The sequence below is a fragment of the Prionailurus bengalensis genome, chromosome E1, assembly GCF_016509475.1.
Source record: "Prionailurus bengalensis isolate Pbe53 chromosome E1, Fcat_Pben_1.1_paternal_pri, whole genome shotgun sequence".
In the NCBI taxonomy this organism is placed as follows: Eukaryota; Metazoa; Chordata; class Mammalia; order Carnivora; family Felidae; genus Prionailurus; species Prionailurus bengalensis.
This window is the reverse complement of record NC_057347.1, coordinates 14,465,381-14,484,125: the sequence shown is the minus strand read 5'-3', so window position 1 is coordinate 14,484,125 and position 18,745 is coordinate 14,465,381. Positions and strand designations below refer to the sequence as shown.

The 18,745-nt window shown below is 42.0% G+C and overlaps 2 protein-coding genes across 6 annotated transcripts in view; one reads left to right on the top strand and one right to left on the bottom strand.

Moving 5' to 3' along the window:
- The window catches only part of SMG6 (SMG6 nonsense mediated mRNA decay factor), a 228,616-nt gene extending 217,507 nt beyond the window's left edge, over window positions 1-11,109 (bottom strand). The window contains exons 1-6 of one of the 2 annotated variants that reach the window (XM_043583439.1): window positions 10,924-11,109; window positions 7,045-8,785; window positions 6,348-6,540; window positions 5,728-5,838; window positions 2,682-2,788; window positions 2,349-2,427 (exon numbers count right to left, since the gene is read on the bottom strand). In XM_043583439.1, the coding sequence (XP_043439374.1) occupies window positions 2,349-2,427; window positions 2,682-2,788; window positions 5,728-5,838; window positions 6,348-6,540; window positions 7,045-8,785; window positions 10,924-11,011 (2,319 nt within the window). In that variant the 5' untranslated portion in view covers window positions 11,012-11,109. Of the gene's footprint in view, window positions 1-2,348; window positions 2,428-2,681; window positions 2,789-5,727; window positions 5,839-6,347; window positions 6,541-7,044; window positions 8,786-10,667; window positions 10,833-10,923 lie in introns of those variants that run through there. The other variant, XM_043583440.1, reaches the window with a different exon arrangement.
- The window catches only part of SRR (serine racemase), a 26,121-nt gene continuing 8,614 nt past the window's right edge, over window positions 1,239-18,745 (top strand). Inside the window, exons 1-2 of one of the 4 annotated variants that reach the window (XR_006297787.1) lie at window positions 11,149-11,287; window positions 15,361-15,686. Coding sequence is in view for 1 of the 4 variants with exons in the window: in XM_043583451.1 (XP_043439386.1) it covers window positions 9,709-9,719 (11 nt within the window). In the remaining 3 variants the exon portion in view is untranslated. Of the gene's footprint in view, window positions 1,288-9,615; window positions 9,720-11,148; window positions 11,288-15,360; window positions 15,687-18,745 lie in introns of those variants that run through there. The other 3 variants (XM_043583453.1, XM_043583451.1, XM_043583452.1) reach the window with 3 other exon arrangements.

The window sequence follows — 18,745 nt, the reverse complement described above, 5'->3', positions numbered from 1 at the left end:
CTCTATGAAGAAGTTTGGTGGTCCCTTAAAAAGTTAAACACAGGGGCGCCTGGGTGGCTAAGTCGGTTAAGCGTCCGACTTCAGCTCAGGTCACGATCTCGCGGTCCGTGAGTTCGAGCCCCGCGTCGGGCTCTGGGCTGATGGCTCAGAGCCTGGAGCCTGCTTCCGATTCTGTGTCTCCCTCTTTCTCTGCCCCTCCCCCGTTCATGCTCTGTCTCTCTCTGTCTCAAAAATAAATAAAACGTTAAAAAAAAAATAAAAAAAATAAAAAGTTAAACACAGAATTACCATACAACCCAGCAATTCCACTCCTAGCTTGTTTCTTTGTTTTTTTGTTTTGTTTTGTTTTTTTGTTTTTTTAGAGAGTGGGAAAGAGAGAGAGAGAGCACATGGGCAGGGGAAGAGCAGAAGGAAAGGGAGAAAGAGAGAATCCCAAGCAGGCTCTGCACTGTCAGCTCAACATGGGGCTCGAACCCATGAACCATGAGATCATGACCTGAGCCAAAACCAACAGTCACATGCTTAACTGACTAAGGCACCCAGGTGCTCCTCCACTCCTAGATATAGACTCAAAAGAACTGAAAACAGATATTCAAACAAATACCTGTACTTGACAAAGCACTATTCACAAAAGGTGAAAGTTGAAAACAACCAAAACGTCCATCAACTAATGAATAAGTATGGTATATCGATGCAATGAGAGTATTACTTGGCCATACCAATGAAGTGCTGAGACATCCTACAACATAAATGAACCTCAAAAACTTTATGGTAAATGAAAGAAGCCAGATATAAAAGGTCACATACTAAGATTGCATTTACATGAAACATTCAATAGATAGATCCTGAGACAGAAATAAACTAATGATCGCCAGAGGCTGAGAGGTGGAAGGAATGGAGAGTAATGGGTGTGGGGTTTCCTTTTGGGGTGAAGAAAATGTCTTGGAACTAGACAGAGTTGATGGTTGCACAATACTGTTAATGTACTAAAGACAATAAAAAGTGAGTGAAGATATTTAATAGATTTTGAAGGAAGTGTACTCTGTAAACCATGTTATTTTTTTTTTTTTAATTTTTTTTTTCAACGTTTATTTATTTTTGGGACAGAGAGAGACAGAGCATGAACGGGGGAGGGGCAGAGAGAGAGGGAGACACAGAATCGGAAACAGGCTCCAGGCTCTGAGCCATCAGCCCAGAGCCCGACGCGGGGCTCGAACTCACGGACCACGAGATCGTGACCTGGCTGAAGTCGGACACTTAACCCACTGCGCCACCCAGGCGCCCCATGTAAACCATGTTATTTAATCAATAATTTCAATCCATAATTAAATAGTAGGAATTTTTTGGAATCTTTTGTAGAGTAAAGGGGAATAAAAAAAAATTTTTTTTTAATTTTTTTTTTTTTAACGTTTATTTATTTTTGAGACAGAGAGAGACAGAGCATGAACAGGGGAGGGTCAGAGAGAGAGGGAGACACAGAATCTGAAACAGGCTCCAGGCTCTGAGCGGTCAGCACAGAGCCTGACGCGGGGCTCGAACTCACGGACTGTGAGATCACGACCTGAGCCGAAGTCGGCCGCTTAACCGACTGAGCCACCCAGGCGCCCCGGGGAATAAAAATTTTTAATTCAAAAAAAATTTTTTAATTCAAACATTGTTTATTTGGGCAATGAATCTTACAAAATTATGAAAACGCTACCTGCTAAATGACATGTTAGCTACTTTACACTTAAATCTTTGATACCTACCATTGACCTTCCCCCCCTTCAATTCAACTTCCTTACTAGGGGCCATTATCAGCTCCCAGGACTCTCTGTTAGAGGTACATTTAGAGAAGTCTGGTAAGATCTAGGAAGATACAATTTGGAACTAAGTGCTTCTGCTAAGGGGGCTCCTTAGGTGGAAAGCTAAGAGGAATATCTGGGGAAAAGAAGGATCTGACTACTTAAGGACAGGTGAGGACTTTAAGGAAAAGTGAAAAGGATTCTTATTTTCCTTCTGGAAATGAGTAACCTCATTCAACAGGACAGGGAAGGGAAGCAACAAGATTAAGATTCAGAGCAGAAGCCTTGGTCAAAAACAAAGAGTGGTGTTTGGCTGGGGCATGAGCACTCCCTTAGGAACTGAAGGACGATGAAAATGGATCAAGTACAGATTCAGCCGAAGTAAGGATCACTGACAACTTACCTCTGAGAGGAACAAAAGGAAGGTGAGGATGGGAGGCAGCAAAGGATATTCTTTGGGTTTAGTGTTCAGATGAATTCCAGCTCCAGGAGCTGATACTATCAAAATCCATTCTTTCTAAGATACTGCCTGGAAACACTTCTCCTGTCCATAAGATTGCTTACCGTGTACACTGCCAGCAGAGCCAACTGGTTATAGGGGCGCCCATTCTTGGGAGCAATATGCTGGGCCTTTAGGTACCAACTGGAATAGAAAAACAGTAAAAAATGCTAGCTCCACATCAACTCTTTCCATTTCATCACTTGACAGCCCTTACTGCTTAAGACATAGCTGGAGTGTTAGATGTAACGCTGGAGTGGTAAAGCCTGGTAACAGAGACCAATAGGGACAACTGTAGGACTTCCATATGGGAGGCAGCTCAGGTGGCCCATTGCTCTTAATAGGGCTTAGCCTAACGCCACAAGGAAAGAGAAGCAATGAACAAGAGGCAAAAGTACCTGCGTGCTTTCCCGTAGTTTGCTGTGTCATTGGCTTGTTCCCGATACCTAGCGATATCTCCTTGGCAAATCATACATCGCTGGGCACTGATCAAAGCATATTTTACCTTCAGAAAAAATGATCAGTTAGTAGTGTACCCAAGAAACTGTAACTTCAACCCCAAAGGACAGGGATGGGATCAAAGTGACAAGAGCAGCATTAATAAGGCACTAGTAGTCCTGAACAAAGTAAAAATTTTCAGTCTAAACTTGGCTACTAAAAAACAGCCAACAACATGATGCAAAATTTAATGAGAAAGAATGGCAGAAACAAGAGGGTGTCATTCTTATTTCAAGTCCCAAGTAAACAGAAGAAAACATTTTGAAACTAGGAGTCAGGAAACCTATGTCAGAGTTGTATGATTTTACATAGGTCTTTGGGACTGTTTGGAGGACTCAAGTTTCTTCAACTGAATGTAGAAATACATATTCCACAGGGTAAGTGGAGAGAATAAGTGTTAAATACTCCATAAATTATAAAGTGATATACAAATAGTAAGATAACTATTTATTCTTTTATTTTCCTGTCATCATTATGGTCTCTCTCTCCTCAAACTATTAGTATCACTGTACTGTGTTACTGCCTTACACTCACTTTGCAAAAAACAGTGATATCCCCTAGAACTAATAATATCGTTACCCTTTACCAAACACCTACAACATAGTTGTAGTTCTCTCTCCCTCTCCGTGTATGTTTTCTCACTAATGGGCTTGGAATCTGTCACTCAGTGAGAAAACAAGAGTTTTCTCAATCCCAAGACATATGTCCAACCAAAAAACCTAAGGAGCATCACTTTGTAACATACAATTCCACTCCACTTCACCACACACGAGAAATTAACACATCACGAGTAAAGAACAAAGCTTCAAGAAGAGGTAGATTCTGATGCCTTAGCAAGGCTCATCCACGAGCTCAATAACTAGCTGCAGCACATCAGCCTCCTAATACATAACAAATGCGTGCCTCAGCAAAGTTACATACCACTACATGTCACATACCTTCAGAGTCCTCACTATTCTGCACATTCTATGAATGAACACCAAGAACCCTCGGTAGTTAACGGATAAAACACCAAAAAAAACAATTTTGTTTCCATACTGTAGCACTCTGCCATCTCAACGGTGGGGGGGGGGGGGGGAGACCAAATTCCAGCAAAGGCTCTCCTTAGGATGAAGTCCCAGAAGATCGAGCTTCTGTTCATCTCTTCAACACCACTTCCCACCTCTCTCTGGGCCTCAGTCAGATTAGACTTCTCTCAGTTTTCCTAACACACCATGCTCTTTCCCACTTCAGGACCTGCATATATACTACTTCCTCTCCAGAGAATGTTCTAGCATCTTCACATACACCTTCATCTGGCTAACAACCCAGGTCTTCAGCCCCAGCTTAAGCACAACTTCCTCAGTCTTCTAGGATCCTCTAAACCCCTTTACATTAGACCCGCACCATACATCCTCTGCCGAAGTCACTGCATCTGCAATTACTAATCCAACATCCGTACTCACCCCTAATCAAACTCTAAACTCCAGGAGCTGGGATCATGGCTTTCTTGTTCCACAATGAATCATGTGTGCCTAGAAAGGCACATGGCATGTAGGAAGAACTCAACAAATACTTGTTGATTAATGACAGAGTTTGTACACCACAATCATCAGAAGAAATAGAAAAACAAGAGGAAGTCTCTGCTCCATAATTCATATGCCTTTCTCTAATGAGTCTTTAACCTCTTCCTTTCTTTTGGCTCTTTCCTCCCAATATACAAATATGCTTAAGCCTCTTCCAGGTTAAAGACAAACTTCTCTTGACACTGTGTTCTCCTTTAACTACTATCTTCCCTCCTTGCCTTTGCAGCCAAGATTCTTAAAAGAATGGTCTATATTCCTCCCTTCGTTGTTATCTACTGTCCCACCTCTTATTCACTATACTCTGGCTTCCATCCTCTCCAATGAAAATAAATTGTAATAAAGTCATCCAATGGACACTTTTAGTAATCTTAACATTCAGTGACTCTACAGCACTTTACCAATTTTATCCACTACCACCTAGAAATTTGATCCGCCCCTATTCTCTGGCTGACTGGCCAATATATCCCAGCATCCCAACTTCTCCTTCAACTATCACTTATACATTGATGACTTCTGAATCTATATCACATGCTTAGCTCTTTCTCCTGAGCTTCAAACAGACCAGAATACTTCTTTGTGCATTTTTAAGTTCTCCCACTTAAACACAGCCAAAACTGAACTATTAACCTCTTCCTTCCCAGCCACTCTCCTAGGCCACAAACTGGAAAATGATCTACACTCTTTATGCCTCCTGTCTCATCACTCACATCAAATCTGCCAGCGAGTTAATTATATTTCCCTTAGATCTTTCCAATTTGTTTCCTCTTTTCCACCTCCATTACTTCTACCTTAGTTCAGGCCCACAACCTGACTCTCCTACCTCCATTCTTGCCCAAACTCATCCATTTGCCAGAGTGACTGGTTCTAAGAAGAAATCCATTTACTGAAGTTCAATCAATGGTTCCTCACCACTTTCCAAAATGAAGTCCAAACTCTTCACTATGGCATACAAAAGTCTTTGATCTATCCCTTTCTACTTCATTTGCTTTACCTCCTACAACAGCCCGACTCCACATTACAAAAACCAGCATACTGAACTTCTTGCACTTTCTAACAAGGCCTAATTCTCTCTTGCTGTACCTTGTACTGCCCCTTCCACTCCCGGTCATGTTTCAAGACTTGACAGTCTCTCAGAAGTTTTCCTTGACCCCACGAGTCTGAATTAGAGCCACTCCACTCTGTGCCCCTTCAACACTGTATATATAACATTACATTAGTACTTATTACATTATAATTGTTGGTTTAATCAGTCTGTTCCCCCGTTGGACTATATCTTTCATTCTGTACCCTCAACACCCAGCACAGTGCTTAGCACATAACTAACACTGGATAAACGCTTACTAAATGGATGAATAAATTTAAGATATAGAAGCTGGCTTACTGTCTTGCGTAATGGCTTGCTGCGAATGGCAAGACCATCCATGTAGTCCTCCAGTTTGAACTTGTAAGTAACCTGCAGCTTCTGAAGCAAACTATCAAAGAAGTCACTACCCTATAAAGACAAAAAATAAGAAACAGCTGAATCAGGCTGTTCTGATCCAATCTACCCACCAGGAACTGGGTTAGGTAACCTGTCCACAGTTCTGCTAATGTTCAATCATCCCATGTAAATAGAGGCACACACAGTATTTACTGATCACCAACTAAACACAAGACAAATCCATAGCATAAGCCCTCCATGGTTTTAAAAATATGAAAGAACACACACACACATACACACACACACACACACACACACACACACACACACGCTTTCTCTCCCAACAGCCACCCGCCCTCCAAACAAGACATTCAGAAAATTTCCAAGCTCAGAACTAACTCCAACTGCCAGTTAGTTATGATCCCAAGGAAGCAACAGGGTAGGGTAGGCCTAAACCCATGAAAAGAGCATAAAGTATTTCGTCAATGTTCCGCCATAAATCATATTTCCGGTGATAAAAACCCATCACAACTACAGAATGCTGAAGCCTTTATCCTGAGGGCAAAAAGATGATGGTTTACCTCATCCAAGAGCTCCAAAAGTCTGTTCCGAATCTGCTCTGGGTTCTCAACATTCGGATCCTTGAGAAGCTGCCTGAACTTCTCAATCACCTGATAGAAAGCATTCTTCCACAGGATCTGATCCACATTCTGATTATCAGAGAACTCAATATCTAATAGGATACAGCGCTCATATAGCTGCAGCAGTTCAGCTCTGGAATAAAATACATGCAACTTCTAGCTCCAAATACACCACAGGAAAGGCTAGACCCAAGAGTTGAGCTTCTTGCAAATTAAACACCTTCCTTGGCAGGAAATCCAAAATGCCACCAGGTACAGTACTCATTTGACTTTCCACTCTGCAGCAGAATGTCATTCTAAAGACAGTTATGTCTAGGAAAGTAGTTTTTCCCCATATGCCTCTACCTAAATTTAACAGCTGAAATAAGATCTCCACCACAAGTTATATGCTGTTCACTTCTTGGCATTCTGGAAAGTTTCCTTTTCCATTTCCAGATTCCAGGTTCTCTTAAAGATTTTTTTTTTTTCTTAAAGAAAAAGTGGGAAGCATAATCATCTCTAAGACTAGAAACTGCCCCTTCCATATACAACTCACCTAGTGACCTGCCTAAAAAGTTTCTACCTTCCTCAGCCACAGGAGCCCATATGCCTCCAGCTTATCTCCATTCCCCTCTAGCCGGGATGGAACACACCATACCTGAGCTGAGCCATCTTCTCCAGGCCCTCCGGACTGATGCGGTCCCTGGAGAGCAGGTTGCTGAGCTGCAGTTCCTGGTTGTCAGCCACCCGGAGAAGCCTATGCAGCTCCTGCTGCTGCATGTTCCTCATATGCTGTTCCATCTCCTCAGGACTCATGGTGCTGGCAGGAAGAGGACCACAAACATACTGTCCTGCTGGAGTCGGGTAGCCCGGGTAGTAAGGCCCAGGGTACACACCATTCGTAGGGCCCACTGGGTACTGCAGAGGGCTATAACCTGTATAAGGATACTGGGAGGCAGGACCTGGTGTCCGGGGGTAATAATAGGGGTTGTCAGAGTTTTGAAACTTATAGTAAGATGCTTGGGCCTGGCGGGAGTCACCCCAAGAAGTAGGACTGACTTCATCATCAGTGTCCAAGAAATGTAGCTGGGGTGTCTGGCTCTTTAGAGCAGGTTTCTGATCAGGATTGTTTGGGTCCCATAATCGTCGAGTGGTGCCTCCTCGGCCCCAACTCCGAGATCCCTTACTACCAGATCCAAATAAAAGCCGAGGTCCCAAAGGTGCAGATTCTGGAGAACCGGCTGAATTGACAGATAGGGTGGTATGGGCAGGCAGAATCAGAATGCCTCGTCCCCGACCCCGAAGTTCTTGCTTCAGGTTTTTGGACTCTTGCTTCTCAGAGCCTTTGCCCCCACTGCTCAAGCCTTTGTCAGGCTTTATCCTATCCACATCCTCCCTGGATGATCTCACCATGGGGGAATCTTTGTTCATGGTTTCTGCATCAAAAGTGACATGAAGTGTGCCTCGGTTTTCTTTGCCGTTGCTTTTCTGCTCTCCCTCCCCCCGGCCAGACCAGCTTCTTTCTAAATGTTTCTTCCTTTCCGAGCTCCTCCTGGGTCCATCAGACTCATCAATTCTGTCCTCGTCTAAAGAATCAGTTGAGGACATAGATACTTGCTTCTTCAGTCGTGGTCTCTCCTTGGTCCGATCCTGTCGGCGGCGACGACATGCGTTATCAGTCAGGCCAGCCCCCTCAGCACTGTTGTTGCTGCCAGCTGAGCTGGTACTACAAGTGCGGTATCGGTTCCTCCGTTTGTCTGAGCGGGAGTAGCGCTTTGCAGAACCTGGCTTCCCCTGTGCCGGGTCATCATTCACTTTCTTTATCCCCTCCCCCTTTTCAATCCTCCTTCCTTTTTCTCCCTTTGCAACCCTTACTCTGTCACCATTGAGGCTCTTTTCTGCCTCATCTTTATCTGGTTTATTCACAACCTCCTCTTTCACATTTCCCCTATATTCATCTTCTTCTACTCTCAGTTGTTCTACCTGGCTGAGGATTTCTTCCTCACCCACCCTGCTAGTTGATTCTTTGGTAACAGTCTGCAAACGCCTTCCAGGCTGGTAGATCTGCATGTCAGGTTTCTTTGTTCTCTTGATAATTCTTAGACTTCGATCCTCTTGTCCAGAAGTCCTAGGAAAGGACTCCTGTGCCCGAGTATTTTCTGGATCTACAGGACCATTTTGGTGTTGATTATCCAGTTCCTTGCAGACATCTTTAATGAGCTGTGTACCATTTCCAACAGCAGAACAATCTCTGTCATTAACAATTTCATCCTTAAATTCATCACTCCCAGAAGGTTCCTTGATTTTAGGTTTGTTCCTTAGCCGGGAAAGACCAGGCTTATAGATTTCCAGATCTGGGCGCCTGTTATCTTTGCGCTGCCTGGGCTCCTTCATGTTTTCTGCAATGTTGGAGACAGTGTTGGGGAGGAACAGGTAGAAGAAAAGAATAAAAGGGGAGGGAAGGGAAAAAAAAAACCACTGTCATTCCAGTCAAGTAACAGAAAAGCCTAGCAAGAATTACACATGAAAATGTTAATATTGGTGGACATGAAAGGAAATTTCTAAAGAAGCAGAAATTCTACTAGATGCACAATATTTATTCAGCAACTGGCAAGGCTAAGAACTTCATTATGTTGGAGCTACCTACACTTGGGTTAGGGAAACAGGAAAAAAAAAATCATACTCTTTTGTGTCACCCAAGTTATATCCAGATCCCCAAGACCCCAAACTACCTCACTGCCAGAATAAAAGATCTCTGATCATTTAAGCATCAGACTGTTCTCTGCTATGGAGCCCTTGGATCCATCTGAATCTTTTCTTCTAGTGCCTCCAACACTTCTCCAGGGTGGCTAAGTCCTTTTTAACATAGGAGTAGTTTATGGAAAAGGAGAAAAAGAGGGGTATGCATAACAATCCACAGTTCTGGACATCTCTGAAGAAAAAATTTGCAACTCCAGTCTCTGAACTTGGCCAGGACAATCCTCTTCTTTTAGGATACCAATTGCCCAAACATGTACCTCCTGTTGAAGCAAACAGGAAGCAGTTCCTTTCACATTCTTCAACTGCACTCATGCTTACCAACTCTCTAACAGCAGCTAGCAGTCATTCTAAGGAAACACTGCTTAGACTATCATCATTAGAATACTGGGACTAACTGCTACTATGATGTGGAATATGAGAAGGAAAAAGTTCCATAAAGGAGCTTTCTCTGGAGGATAACGGAAGTATTGTCACATGCTCGCAAAATACCCAGGCCTGCAGCACTCAAGAATAACAGTACAGGACTTTAGAAACTCCTCTCCAGGCTCCAAAAACTTAATGAATGACAGATAGGCAAGTATCTATTTTTTGTATCTGCCACTTTACCTATTAAGGGGAGAGATTACTACAAATAGACACTAAACTTTTCAATGGGAAACTGACAGGAATTAGTGAGATTACAGAGGACTCAAAACAGAATGCTATATAAAATCCCCATATTGTTCTATAAACATCAATGCAAACAAGCCCATAACAGGGATAGGGAACATCCTCCAGTATTTAACCTCATGGGTATAACAAAGCAGAAAGAAACAAAAACCCCTGAAGTGTAAGATATTGCTACAGTATTTTCAAAAGTTTAAAACACTACTTCATCAAGTACAGATAAAGGTAAAGCGGTTTACCTCCAGAATAAGTCACCCTCAGCAGCCTTTGTAACTTAGGTGAGAGGTGGGGAAGAGGAATGAGAAGAGCTACTACTACTTTTCAGAGCAGAGGGAGAAAATGACCTGAATAATCCCATTCAGATGACCAATGAAAACCAATTTCACGGACTCTGGCCACAAGCATGAGAAGCACAACTCTAACACAACTCCACTGCCTAACAAACGAGAGATGAGATACTAGAATCTTCCTTGGAGCTTTCCTATTATGGATGGAGACTTTAATTTGCAAGATGGGCATTCTCTCTGATAAAAACTGCTCCTACACATGCCAAGGGCAAACCAGAGTAGAGTCAGCTCTCTACTGGAGGTCCTGGATCCCTCCAGCGGCGCAGCCTTCCTTGGGGGAAAAAGTTCAACAAGGAAGTCCAAAGCTGTCCCATCTTTCTCCTCGATTTCCCCAGTTCCTTCTCTCCAACTCTAAAGAGATGACAGGGCAGGCACGCAGATGATTTCCTCTAGGAACGATACACCCTGGGGCCTCCACCAGACCCCAGCGCCCACTCCTCTCCGCATCTCCTGACGGCTGGGAAATCCAGACTGGTCTGAGAAGGCTGGGGCATTGGGGAACAGTCACCTTCGCGGTGAGAAAGGGGGCGGAGGCAGGAACTCAGGTCGAGCTCTCCCGAAAGGGGCCGGAGCTGGCGGAGCCGGACTCCACACCGGCCTCCGGGGTGGTGGGGCGGCCACGGGACCGCCCTCGGCCCCCGCCCCCACTGCCGGGGGAAGGGGCGGGGGCTCCGGAGCGCCGCGGACAGAGCAGGGAGGAGGCAGAGGAGGAGAGGGAGGCGGGGCGGGCAGGCCCAGCCCAGGAGCTGGGCGGCGCGACTCACCTCTGCTCCCGGCCTGCGGAGCCAGAGCGGCCAGGATCCCTCGCAGCTCCGACGCCGAGATCCGGACACGCTCCAACCCCTCCGCCATCTTCGCGGCTGCTGCTACAGCTGCAGCCACTCCGCCACCGCCGCGCGCAGCCAGGAAACCACGACGGACGGGCGGTGCGCGCGCTTACCCACCTCCCACCCGTGTCCCCGCCCCCTCCCGCCCTCCTCCCCTAACGACGGTGGCCGCACAGGGAGGAAAAGCTCTGAACGCCAGTTCAGCCACTCCAGAGGGCTGGGGAGGCGGGCGCTGCGCGTGCGCAGAGGTGTGGTCGGGAAGGTGAGCTGAGGCTGGAGTTGGGAGCGCGGCGCCTGTGAGGTGAGGAGAGGCCAGACCGGGCCAAACCAGGCCAGGCCAGGCGGGCGTTCGTGGCAGTGGCTGCTGTTGCAGCTGTGGTGGCCATCGAGGACACTGGGACTTTGGGCTGACGGAGACACCCACAATCCGGCCTCCAGTCATCCTAGGCCAGGGTCTCCCGCCACAGGCCTGGACTAGCGCCCCAGTCTTTTACTTGGGGACCTTAAGCTCTTGTAAGAGCAGTTATTATCTGCACCCCGCCCTCCTTTTTTGTAGATGAGAAAACTGAATCCTAGAGAACCGTAGCAAATTGCCCAGGGTGACACAATGGTTAGCTACCAGAGTATCAGTCTTTTCATTTATGTCTTTTCCTTTATGGCAGACTACCTCCCCGAGACCCCTGACTTTTTTTCTTTTTTTCCTCCTGACTTTTTAAAAATACAGTATAGTTGGCTTCTGCTGAGGGAAGGGATTGTGTGGAAGTAAATCGAGGTATTGTAAGTTGATTTGGGAAGTTCTGTATCATTGTGGATTCTTGGGGAAATTAGCTGACTTCCCTGGTTCTGTGGTTGTGGTTGTTGTTTTGCTTTGTTTTTGTTTTTTGGGGTTTTTGTTTTGTTTTGTTTTGTTTCATCTTTAAAATGTAACTGGATCAGAAGACTGGTACTTTAACTTCTTGTTCCTGAGCCCCTATTCAGAACTGTGGTGAAACTCCCTCCACCTGTTGCTCTTTACCAGTCCCACACAGTCTGTTGGACCTCTACACCATCAAAGAATAGTTACACATTCTTATTCCTTAGACTGGGCCTAAAAGATTTGAACAATCTCTGATAGAACTAATTCAGTCCCTATTATGTGACACAGATTTAGCCACCAGAAGGTTAAGCAGGTGGAGAAAGGTAAAAGATATGTGAAGAGATTCGATGATTCAAAAGAAGGGAATTGATTTGAGTGGTCAGAGCAAATGGCAATCTTTAAAACAGGAACAAAATAAGAAAAAAACATTAAAACCTAGCCATTTTAACATTGGAGTTAGAGAGGACATTGCATCAATTTTTTTCAAAAAATGGAAAGCCAATCTGAACAATACTTTCTTAGAGAGGAAAAACATGATTGCCAAATTAATGCAACAGTGTACCGCAGAGGAGATATGCCAAAAGTTTAAACAACTCAAGAGAATTTACCAGAACTCAGAAGGGAAGTAGAACATAAAACTATGAGAAACAAGAATAGAAGACATGGAGAATGGATCCAGAAAACTAATAATAAATACAAGTTCCGGAAGGTCATAATGGAACTGACTGAGAAGGATCAGTTATCAAAGAAATAATAGAAGAAAATTTACTAAGTTGATGAAAAAATTTGAATTTAAGACTTAAATTTAGCCCTCAGATTTAAAGCATTCATGAAATACCAAGGTAAAAATAAATGAACAATCATAGTTAGACCTGTATTACAATGAAAGCTTCTGAGTTTAAAAAATTCAAATGTGTTTGACATGTAACAGCAAGATGTATAATTTAAAAAAATTTTAAGCTAGTTGCAGAACAATATATAGAGTATGGTTTTATTGGGTTGCAGCAAAAAAAAAATTTTTTCATATGTATACTTCTCTATAAATACATCCAAAAAAGGTATGGAACTATGTACATAACAAAACTTTAATTATAGTGGTTGTCTTTGTAGAAGAGAGTAGATTTAATGGGAGAGATTGAAACATCTTTATAGTTCTATGTTTTTAATTCTTATAGTAGGAATTTGGTCACATATAGGTAATCCAAAAAACAAAAAACATTTGGATAATGGGAAAGGGAGGAATTCAATTTCTAAAACCAAAAATTTTACAGGTCACGTTTGCTGAGCACAAAGTAGTAAAACTAGAAGTAAATAACCACAAATTAAGCAAAATTCTAGCTACTTAGAATTTTCTTAAAACATAAATTTTAAATAATTCCTAGGTCAAAAAAATAAAGCTAAGAGTGTGGATTCTTTAAAAATTAAAATTAATGAAAATATTGCATAACAAAATGTATCATTAAAGCAGTACTCAGAGGAAAATTTATAGCCTGAGTGCTTTTGTTACTAATTAAAATTGTTTTTTAATGTTTATTTATTTTTGAGAGAGACAGAACGCGAGCAGGGGAGGGGCAGAGAGAGAGAGAGAGAGAGAGGGAAACAGAATCTGAATTAGGCTCCAGGCTCTGAGCTGTCAGCACAGAGCCCTACGAGGGGCTGGAACTCCTGAGCTGCGAGATCACAACCTGTGCTGAAGTTGGACGTTTAACTGAGCTACCCAGGCGCCCCTTACTAATTTTAAAAGAATGCAATCCAGTAAATGCCCTACTGGGTATTTACCCAAAAAATACAAAAAGACTAATTCAAAAGGGATACATGCACCATCCCTGTGTTTATTGCAGCATTATTTACAATCACCAAACTATGGAAGCTGCCCAAGTGTCCATCGATAGATGGAGAAGAAAGATGTGATATTGTGTGTGTGCGCGCGTGTGTGTGTATACACACACACATATATGTGTATGTATATCTGTGTAAATACATAATAGAATATTATTCAGCCATAAAGAATGAAATCTTGCCATTTGCAACAACATAGTTGGAGCTAGAGAGTATAAGGCTAAATGAAATAAGTCAGTCAGAGAAAGACAAATAACATGATTTCATTTATATGTGGAATTCAAGAAACTAATGAGCAAATGGAAAAAAAAAAAAAAGAGGCCAAGCAGACTCATAACTGTAGAGAACATACTGATGGTTACTAGAGGGGAGGTGGGTGGGAGAATGGGTGAAATAGGTGATGAAGAAGGATTAAGGAGTATACTTATACTGATGAGCACTGTATAGAATTGTTGAGTCGCTATATTGTACACCTGAAACTAATATAACGCTATGTTAATTACACTGAAATTAAAATTAAAAACTTCATTTAAATAAAAACTTTTAAGAACTTAAGATTTTTAAAGAACAATAATATGCTAAGCATTAAACAAGAGTAGAAAATGGAAGAAATAAAGATGAAATCAGAGATTAATAAAAGAAAAAGAATAGCACTTGATAAATAAATGGGAGAGCTCATTCTTCAGAAATAAAACAGACATTAAAAATAGACACATTTCCAGGTGCCTGTGTGGCTCAGTCGTTTAAGTGTCCTACTCTTGATTTTGGCTCAGGTTATGATCTTACAGTTTGTGAGTTCAAGCCCTGCATTGGGCTCCTCGCTCACAGTGCAAAGCCTGCTTTAGATTTTCTCTCTCTCCCTCTCTGTGTTCCCTCTCTGCTCCTTGTTCTCTCTCTCTCTCTCTCTCTCTCTCTCTCTCAAAATAAATAAATAAACTTAAAAAAAAATAAGACACATTTCAGGAGCATCTGGCTGACTCAGTTGGTAGAGCATGCAACTCTTGATCTCGGGATTGTTTCTTCACCAGTCTTATATCAGTAAATTATGCCATCATCTAAATCAAAACCCAGGAGTTACCCTTAATACCTACCCCTCCCCCACTCCCCACATTTAATCCAATATCAGGACATGTCTCTTTTATCTCTGCAGTGGACAGCTATGGAATTAATTACCCCAACATTCTCACCTTTTCTCTTGAAAAGTGCCCCCCCCCCCCCATTCTCACTTGGAAGTACCTTTTCTTTTTGTCTTTCCTTTTTTTCTTATTTCATTTGCTATTTTTCCCTCAGGTGCAGAGATTTGAGGCAGTCATGCTATTCGTCCACCTTGTCATCAACAAGTCCTTTCTCATTTTATCTTTTTTCCCTTCAAACCAGTTACTTATGTTCCTTCCCTCCCTTCTTAGGTAGCCAGTCTAATGTGTTTGATATATGTCTTTGGATATACATATATCTTTGAATAATATAGTTTCATGTGCGTGTCTTAAATGTGCATAATTGATACTGTGTCATAGAAATCATTGTTTCTTCTTCATGTTTCTGTAAATACTTCTGACTGTTGCATAGTATTATCTTAAATGACTTCACATCCTTGACTGCTGGTCCTGGGCCAAGATGTGGCAATCAGAATCCTTACCCAGAATTTTTGAACTGAAACTAAGGAAAAAATCCCTTTCCAGTGTGGAAACCATAAAATGTAAAACACAGGAGCTGTCAGCAGCCAAATGTCCTGCCATGTGGAACCAGCTGGTCTGCAATGAAAAAGAATGAAGCCAACATGCAGAAAACAGCAGACGTGAGAAACAATGAGAAAGTCCTGGAAAAATCTCAAGTCCCTGGTTCCAGTTGTTCCTGAAGCTCCATATTCCTGCCCTTCCCATGTTTCAACTCTTCTTGGATTCCGTGAGCCAGTAAATGCTGTCACCTCCACCTTGTGCCTAAGCCAATTCATATTGGGATTCTGTGACTTGCAACCAAGAGTCCTAATTATAATCTCCAAAATGTATCTCTTTTGTGTGTGTGTGTGTGGTTTTTTTTTAATTGTGGTAAAGTACACATTACATGAAATATACCATCGTAACCATTTTTAAGTGTACAGTTCAGTAGTGTTAAGTGCATTGACATTGTTGTGCAACCAATCTCCAGAACTCTTTTTATCTTGCAAAACTGAAACTATATCCATTTAACAACTTCCAATTCCCCCCAGCCTCTGGCGACCACCATTTTAGTTTCTGTGCATCTGACTACTCTAGGTACCTCATATAAATGTAATCATATATTTGTTTGTGACTGGCTTATTTCACTTAGCATAATATCCCAAAATTCATCCATGTAACATGTCAGAATTTCCTTCCTTTTTAAGGCTGAATGATATTCCATTGTATGTATATGCCACATGTTGTTTACTCATTCATCTGTTGATACTTAGGTTGCTCCCACCTTTTGACTATTATGAATCCTACTGCTCCTAACATAGGTATACAAATACGTCTTTGAAACACTCTTTGAATTCTTTTGGGTATATACCCAGAAGAGGAATTGCTGGATCATATGGTAATTCTATGTTTAACTTTTTGAGTAACTACCATACTGTTTTTCATAGCAGCTGCACCATTTTATATTTCCACAAACAGCAACAGTACACTAAAGCTCCAGTGTCTCCATATCCTGCCCAATACTTGTTTGTATTTTAATAGTAATCATCCTAATAGGTGTAAGGTGGTATCTCATTGTGATTTTCATCTGAATTTCCCTAGTGATTAGTGATGTTGAGCAACTTTTCATGTGCTTGTGGCCATTTCTATATCTTCTTTGGAGAAATGTCCATTCAAGTCCTTTTCCCATTTTAAAATCAGATTTGTCTTTCCAAAATACATCTTGAATGATTATTTTTTCTACCCTCACTTGCACCATCCAAGCACCTGTGGATTTTCATGTAGACAACAGTACTTCCTAAATGGACTGATTCCAATCTTCTTTCTTTCCTTTTCATTCACCACAATGGAGCCAGAGTGAATTTCTGAAAATACAAATTCTGACATGTCACTTACCTGCTCAGAATTATCGAAAGGCATTCTGTTGCTCTTCAGAAAAAAATCCATGAGCCATGTTCACTAATGATGTAGACCTTGCCACCTTCACTCTTTCTTTCTTATCACACTCCCCTTTGATCACTATTTTCAGATACATTGGCCTTCTTTTAGTTTCTGGAATATGCCAAGTTATTTCCCTCCTTGAAGCCTTCACACATATTCCCTCCACCTGAGACACTTTTCCCTCTACTCTGCCCATTCACCTTATGGGTCATAACTTAAATTTCACTTCCCCATACAGGACCTTCCTTAATCTCCTTCATCCTTGATCTACGTAACTTCCCATTATAGTAGTATCCTATCATAACACACTTCCCTAATACCACCTATCAATATTTGTAAATATCTCTCCACTAGATTATAAATTTTAAGAGCAATGACAAGTCTATTTTTCTAACACTGTATCCCCAGATCAAATATCTGACACAGAGAGGTGCTCAATATTTGACTGGAATAAATGAATACCAGATAGGAAAAATGCTTAGAAATATTAATATGTTCAACGTTATACTAACCCATTTGAAATTTTAAATTAGATGATTTCCCCCCAAAAAATATAAATTACTGAAATTCAGGAGAAAGCAGCAAATCCAGATAAACCAATTAGCTGTGAAGTTACTGAAAAAGTTACCAGAGGTATGCTTATAAGGTAAAGACAAATCATCTTTATTTACAGATAGCATGGTCGTTTGGAGAATAAACTATAAAACTATTATATCTAACAAGGTAATCTAAGTATCCTATTACATGATAAATATACAGAAATTATTACCTTTCATATATATCATCAGTAAGCAATCAAAAAAATATTTAAAAATACCTTATTTCAAGAGCAACAAAAATATTTTCTACTTAAGCATAAATTTAATCAGATCTACACAGGACATAATGAAAATCTTACTTAGAAACCTAAAACAAAGGCTTTACTAAATTGAAGGACACCCATGCTCATGGATAGGAAGACTCAGTATTTTTATTTAAAAAAAATTTTTTTTTAGTATTTATTTATTTTTGAAAGAGACAGAGCATGAGTGAGGGAGGGGCAGAGAGAGAGAGAGACATAGAATCTGAAGCACGCTCCAGGCTCCAAGCCAACAGCACTGAGCCTGACACAGGGCTAGAACCCACGAACCGTGAGATCATGACCTGAGCCAAAGTCAAACACTTAACCCACTGAGCCACCCAGGCACCCCAAGACTCAGTATTTTTAAATGTCAATTATGCCCCCACTTCATTTGCATATTCTTAAAAAATGTTTATTTTTGAGACAGCATGTGCGAGTGAGGGAGGGGCAGAGAGCGAGGGAGACAGAATCCCAAGCAGGCTCTACCCTGTCAGTGCAGAGCCTAACGCAGGGCTCAAACTAAAACTGTGAGATCGTTACCCAAGCCCAAATCAAGAGTTGGTCACTTAAGCGACTGAGCCATTCAGGTACCCTTCATTTGTATATCTTAAACTGGATTTTCTGGCAACCTTGATAAAGGATTTTGAAAGTTTATGGAAGAAATGTGTGAGAAAAGCCAATACATTTTTTTTTTCTTTGAGAGGGAGAGAGCCCACATGTGCACAAGCAGGGGAGGGGCAGAGAGAGAGAGGGAGAGAATCCCAAGCAAGCTTTGTGCTGTCTACTTAGAGCCCCCAACTGGGGGTTCTATCTCCATGACCTGAGCTGAAATCAAGAGTCAGAGGTTTGGGGTGCCTGGGTGGCTCAGTCAGTTAAGCATCTGACTTTGGCTCAGATCATGATCTCACAGTTCATGGGTTCAAGCCCGCATTGGACTCCCTGCTGTCAGCGCAGAGCCTGCTTCAGATCTTCTGTTCTCTTCTCCCTCTGCCCCTCCCCCTCACATGCTGTCTCCCCAAAATAAATAAATATTTTTTAAAAAAAGGTCAGAGGTTTAACCAGAAAAGCCAATACATTTTGGCATAATCATGGAAGAACGTATTAATACAGTGAACTGGAAAAAGAATT